A 6599-nucleotide genomic window follows, 5' to 3' on the forward strand; every position below is an offset into this window, starting at 1 on the left:
ACTCCCTGACCCCCACGTCCTCTCACCCCTCTACCTTCAACTGGGAGAACAACCGACCATAGGCCCTGATGAGTCCTGGACAGAAAGAGCTATGGCAGCTTGGCCGCCTGAGCCCAGGTCTGCAGAGAGGCTGGCCCTGCAGAGGCAGAATGTCCTCTGATAGTCAGGGCTGAGTATATGTGGGGGAGGCAGGGAGGCAGGGAGTTACATATATAAATAGAGCCATGCAGACAGCCTTTCCAGCCTGGCTTTCTCATACCGTATATATGTAGCCAGCCCAAGAAGCACTGAGAAGTTCAAATTTATTAATTTGATAATGGTTTTCACTTGAGATAGCATACATTTCCAACACTTTGGGAGGCAGAAGCAGGCAGATCTCAGAGCTTGAGGCCAATTTGGTCTACAACATGAGTTCTAGGACAGCCAGGGCTACACAGAGAAACCCTTGTCTTGAGAAAATAAACAGTAGCAAATCAGCAGGGTGTGGTGGCTCAGCTCACACCTGCAAATCCCAGTGACCATGGAAATGAAGCAGGAAGATCAAACAGGAGGAGTTCAATGTCATCTTCAGGTACATATGGATTCAAGGATAGGACATAGGAGACCCCACCTCAGAAAACAGTTGTGCAGGAAAAAAAAATCACAGGACCCAGGGCATGTAGCCCTACAAATACTGCTTCTAGGGATTCAGACATTCCCCTAGATTGATAGCAAGGCATCAGGGAAGGATACCTCCACCTATGAGGCTGAAATCTCCCCAGCCTCCCTGGGTTGAGTATCAGGCTTACTCTTTGGTCCTCTGCGGCGACCTGTGGGGAGGGCAGGTGAGGCAGTGGCTTTGTGTCCTCCCCCTGTTGGCCCTGCCTTACCTCCCATCCTCCCTGATGAGCCACTCCCTGGCTCTCTCTTCCCAGCTCAAGGAGGATGCTGAAAACAGCTCACCTGTGCTCGCCCGTCTCCCCCTTCTCTTTCCTTTCTCAGGGACTGTAGGGGTTTCCAGGTTTTGTGGGAGGCTGGCCCCTTCAGACTGTTGAGGTACATTCTTAGGACGGTGCTTCCTGGCCCTCCGAGTCCTGGAAATGGACTTGCTTGGAGGGTCCTGGATGGAGAAGATGGTCCTTCCTGGGTTTTCCTCCCAGCAGTTCACTGCTTCCTAGCCGTTAGGACCCACCACTGACATGCCTGACTAGGGCCCAATGGGCAGGAGCAAGTCATACCTCTTTTCTGTCCTCAGCCTCCAGCTGTGTTTCCTGTGACTTCTTTTTTCGGGATCTGCCCCCTGTAGAATGTTCTACTGGAGCTAGCGAGCCCTAGGGCTTCAGCCCCTCCTTAGACTATTACTGCTGGGTGATCCCAAGGTTGGAGAGGGATGGGAGAATGAGTATCCAAGGCCCATGGTTTTCTCAGCTCTTTATCTCTTACATTATGAGCTACTTACCTTTGGGTGCCAAGGGTCCAGGATCACCCTAAAATAGAATGAGGACAACTCGAGTCAACCTGGTCTGGTGAAGGGGCAGTTTTCCTTGGAGTGGCAAGGCCATACCCTTACTCATCTCTGTGTGACTCAGACCTCTAGCTTCTCTACCTTGTTTTCCCACCAGCTTCATGGGAGGTCTCTACCCCACCAGCTTCCCTGGGGTCTCCATTTGTCAATGTGAATACAGGGCTCGAACCTGGAACCAAATGGTACGGCCATGCCGGTCTCTCAGGGAGCTCATGCCTGGCACGGCATAGCACCGAAGCCAGGCTCGAAAGGCAGCAAAATCTTCCTCTCCACGCTCTGGCCCATAGCCTTTGCCCCCTGAGAGACAGAGGAACTTGGTCAGAGGTGAACGGGTCTTGTGAGGTGGGAGGAACAGAGAGCCTGGTTCAACCTGATTCGGGCCTCAGCTAAAGAAACTGATAGACAGGGGTTGGGGATTTAGCTCAGTGGTAGAGCGCCTAGCAAGTGCAAGGCCCTGGGTTCGATCCCCAGCTCCGAAAAGAAAAAGAAAGAAACTGATAGACAAAGTCAGGCCACACTGCCTCCTCCCACTGTGACTAGGCCTGTGTCCTCCCTCTCTCGGTCCTGGCCTCTCCATCAGCAAGGGTGACTCTTTGCCCCACCTGCTGCATGGGGGCTGGTAGAAAGTGGAAACTTGCCAAGAGACCTGGTCTGTTAAACAAACTCCCATCCCTCGGTCCAGGACAGCTGTCCAGCATCTCACAGAGGCTAAAGCAGAGACCACCAGCCATCTTGACCTCCCCAGGCCTCACCCAGCTGAACCACTTCCTTGGGCACCAAGTGACACAGTTCCAGCAGGTCTGGGTTCTGCAGTTTGGCCTTGACCTTCTGGCTCAGGGTCAGCTCTGGGCTCTGAAGGGGGTATGTATGAGCAGAAACAAGGTGTTGACACAGGGTAGTCACCCTGCCTCCCATGCCTCTCACACTGAAGGCAGTAGACTTCTCTAAGCTTGGCAAGCCCTTTAATGTGTGTGGCACCCACTCCACACACATGGTGAGCTAAGGTAGACACATTACCCATCACCCTTGCCACCCACTCTAGCAGGAGAGCCAGCACACATGAGCGAGCACACTGTCCTCACCAGCCGGCACTGTTGCAGGGCCTCTAGAACTGTACGGGCCTTCTCAAAAGGGGGGATCTTCAGCCTGGAGTGGTGGGGAGGACCCAGGCTAAGTAGTGATGTTGTCACCCATGTCCTACCCCAGCCACTGTACCCATAGCCTGCCTGCTGACCGATACAAGATCTCTGCCCGCAGATAGTTGCCGATTCCATTGAAGAACCTCTGGTCCAACAAGGCCTCGCAGATGGGCCGGTCAAAGGCTTTGTCCGATAGGTTCCGAAGCACGTTCTCTCTGGAGGGACATAGACTGGATGCATGAGACCCATCCCACCTCCCAGGAGAGGGAAGAAGGGATGGGGAGTCTGTTCCTGAGTGCAAGAAGAAACCATCCCAGCTCCCTCTGGTCTCAGTACTGTTTGGGGAGCTGGAGCCTCAGTTTTTCTATTTGTTAAATGGGAAAAACCCAGGATTAAGTTTATTTTTAAAAAATCAAAAACTTGTTCAGCCATGGTGGTTTTCACCTGTAAATCCTAACACTGGGAGGCCAAGACAGGAGACAGAAGAATAGAAGTTTGGGGCCAGGCAGGGCTATATAAAAAGACCCTGCACACACACACACACACACACACACACACACACACACACACACACACACACACCACACACACACACACCCACACACACACACACACACACACCCACACACACACACACACACACACACACACACACACACACACACACACACACACACACGGATGGTGTGAAGTGCGCCAAGGCATGGTGGCACCCCAGTAATCCTAACACTGGGAAGACTGAGACAGTAACCCTACTGCCCTGAGGATGTAGCAAATGCCAAGCCATCCTGGAATAGAATGAAGTCCGGTCTCAGCCTGCCCCAACCTTCTCAAAGTATGAAGGACTAGCAGGTGTTGGGCGTGAGTGTGATGAATCCTAAGATTTTTTAAAAAAGAAAGAGAGAGAGAGAGAGAGAGAGAGAGAGAGAGAGAGAGAGAGAGAGAAAAGGCAGCTTCGCTGCGGTTCTGACCTCCATCCCCAAGGCACCCAGCTGGTGGACTATGGAAACAGCTTTGAGTCTATCAAGAGACTCAACTGAACCAGCAGCCAAGCAGCCTATGGTCCTCACCTTCCCAGAAAAGACCAAAAAACAGTAACCCAGGGCTTTAGGCAAGCCAGGAGTCAAGTGCTTCTGTGACACCAGAGATGTGACCAAGTCTAGGGCTCCTCTGAGGCACACCATCTATTATTCCCAGGGAGGAAAATGAGAACGTGCCAGGTCCACTCTAGGCCTGCACCCCTCAAGTTCTGGCCAGCAAGGCTTTCCTCCAAGATTGAAACAGCTGGCTCAGTTTCCATCAGCCAAATCCCAACCTAAAGGTCACTTCCCTAGAGTGGCCATGCCGCCTGTGCTCCTCACCCTTGGTCAAAGCCTCCTGGCCCCGTCTTACCTGCGCATCATTAGTGTGGTGAACGAAGGAATCTCGTGTTTGCTTTGCCCACTGCTGTCCCCTACAGAGCCTGTCTCACAGCAGATTCTCTTATTGCCTCTTTAGAGGCAAGTTCTGATGACAGGGACAGTCACAGAGGAAACTCCAGAACATAGACAGGTAAGCAGCCAGATCAGAGAACCAAAACCTGACTTAGAAACTCAGTCACTAGGCTATCCTCTCCCCACTGCGCAAGCGTGTTTCTTAAGTACTATGAAAGCCTCGTGCCTTCCTTGATAGCCTGCTGGGCTGCGGGCGCAGGTCTAATGCGAAGTGTTTCTGTGTCCTCAGACCTTCCGCCGGTCTCCCTCCTTTGGACCGCCCTCTCACAGTTTTGCCTGCCCTGACACCATCTCAATAGATGAGGGACTGAGGCTTAAGAGGCTGGGATTTCTTTCTTTTTTTTTTTTTTAAAGATTTATTTCTTATATATAAGTACACTGTACTCTGTCTTCAGACACACCAGAGGAGAGCATCAGATCTCATTACAGATGGCTGTGAGCCACCATGTGGTTGCTGGGATTTGAACTCAGAACCTCTGGAAGAGCAGTCAGTGCTCTTAACCACTAAGCCATCTCTACAGCCCTGGGATTTATTTATTATTGGTCTGGTACTCCACATACGCAGTCCTACCTGAACCGTTCATACTCCAACAAGACACAGGGTCCACGGCCTGGCTGCCATTCACCTCCAGGGTCCCAGTGGCCAAAGCGGCGGATGTCTACGAAGCAAAGGGCAAGCCGGGGGGCAGGTGGGGCCGTATAGAAACGTAGATGGGCGTGGCGCGGCAGTGCTTCTGCGGGTACCAGCTGGAAGGATCCAGACATACCAAAGCGGAAGACAAGGGACAGTGGTTTCTGAGGGGGCTGGGACCCAGGCAGGGGGCTCAATGTCAAGCGCAGCTCCTTGCCTCGGGCTAAGGCTGAGATGTGGTAGGCACTGCTCTCAAAGGGCACCTCCGGGTTTCGGCTGACAGAGGACTTCTCCACACACCCACCGAATACCAGCCCCTTACATATCTCATTCACAAAGTGGCTGGCCAGGTGCAGCTCTGGGCCCTCCGGCATTCTGAAGGAGGAATGGCTGGGCCCTGTGGTAGGAAGAGAACAAGGTTGTGCCAGAAGATGTCTTGTTGAGAAGGAATTATCACCAAGTTTTTACAGAGGAAAAGTCGAAGACGCAGGGTCATAAAGGATAGGCAAAGAAATGGTGGCCTGGTCACCCATCCAAGCTACTGGGCCCCGGGAAGCTGAAGTTGGGACTCAGCATGGCTGTCTTGCTCACTAATGCTGTCCTTCCATGGCCTCCACACCTTGCTTTAGAAGTTCAGATCCTTGCTGGAGCCTATTATCTTGTGTCCTCCAAGCTCCCCTACCCACCTACAAACCTGTTCCTCCCCATCTCCTGGCCTCTGCCCCTACTGTGCCTCCATCCCGCATACAGTAGGAAGTTTGAAAGGGGCTTTCTTTCTCCCTAATCCACATCTTGACTTAGGAGCTCCCAAAGTTCAAAACTTCTCAGCATCTGTTCTGGCCTCTACCTGCTGGCACTCCAGAGGCAAAGCTCTCATCATTCATCAACCAGAGCTTAATCTGGCCCTGAGTCTGTCTAGCATCCATGGAGGTAGAAACTCAAATGTGTGTTGGGCCAATGGGATTGACCTAGCCTGCTGTAGCCACCCAGCCAGAACAGAGGCTCTCAGCTGCCTTCTAGTCAGGACAGGAAGCAGAACTAGGAGAAGGGACTGCTCCATCTGTGCTCAGCCCTGTTCTCATAGAACCCAGGGGTCCCAGGAAGGATGGGGCTCTGGTTCTTTGCCCTCATCCCTCACCCCGCTTCGCTACTTGCAGGATCTGAGGAGAAGGTTTATCTAAAGCAGACGCTTTGCGGGGCTTGGCACCAAAAAAGGGTTCGGTTTGCAGAAAATCTACAGAGTCTTAGTTTTGCGAGGTGTACGATAGCACACACACCCCCAACAAAATTTGGGGTTTTCTCTCTTTCCCGGACTCCCAGATCCTTTAGATCTTCAGCTCTAGTGAGGGACCCGAACCGCCCCATCAAAGCTGGATACCTGCTCTGGTTGCTGCTCAACCGGGGGGCAGCATCAGAAGGGGTTAATCCCAGTCGCCTGCCAAACTTCAGAGCACGCTGGGAAAGGACAAAACCGTCCTGATACCTGCTGGGAAGTGTAGTTCCTCAGGCAGGCGGCGTAGTATGGAATGGAGTTCCTTAGTTGTGAAAATCCCGGGTGTTGGGCAAGCTTTGGAGATGTCGCGTGACCCGGAGGTGACGAAAGAATCCGTCTTACGGTGAGCAGAGCCTCGGTCAGAACTGGTGCCGGGAGTCGCAGCTGCGTCTGCAGTTGAAGTCACCAGTTAACCTAGCCAGGATTGACACCAGCAGCCGGAAATGGCACTGACTGTGTAGACCCACATGCAGCGGTATATGCAAGACATACATACACAGATGCATGATAAACAGTCCCTGGGGACCCAAGATGGCCGTGTCAATGAGCAGTCAGATGT

The 6599-nt window shown here is 52.6% G+C and overlaps 1 protein-coding gene across 2 annotated transcripts; it reads right to left on the reverse strand.

Annotated features, from left to right (window-relative positions):
- Positions 1-284: 284 nt before the first annotated feature.
- On the reverse strand, positions 285-6355 carry Neil1 (nei like DNA glycosylase 1). Of its 2 annotated transcripts, XM_032910706.1 has the most exons (10): positions 6251-6355; positions 4708-5164; positions 2739-2858; positions 2587-2650; positions 2257-2356; positions 1674-1801; positions 1439-1466; positions 1218-1279; positions 943-1099; positions 285-809 (listed from the first exon to the last, which is right to left on the reverse strand). In XM_032910706.1, the coding sequence occupies exons 2-10, from the start codon at positions 5139-5141 to the stop codon at positions 739-741; spliced, it is 1164 nt and encodes a 387-aa protein (XP_032766597.1). In that variant the 5' UTR covers positions 5142-5164; positions 6251-6355; the 3' UTR covers positions 285-738. The 2 variants fall into 2 exon arrangements, with proteins under 2 accessions (XP_032766597.1, XP_032766596.1); XM_032910705.1 differs by having other exon boundaries at positions 285-1099.
- Between the last annotated feature and the right edge of the window lie 244 nt (positions 6356-6599).

Source organism: Rattus rattus, chromosome 8 (assembly GCF_011064425.1).
Source record: "Rattus rattus isolate New Zealand chromosome 8, Rrattus_CSIRO_v1, whole genome shotgun sequence".
Taxonomy (NCBI): domain Eukaryota; kingdom Metazoa; phylum Chordata; class Mammalia; order Rodentia; family Muridae; genus Rattus; species Rattus rattus.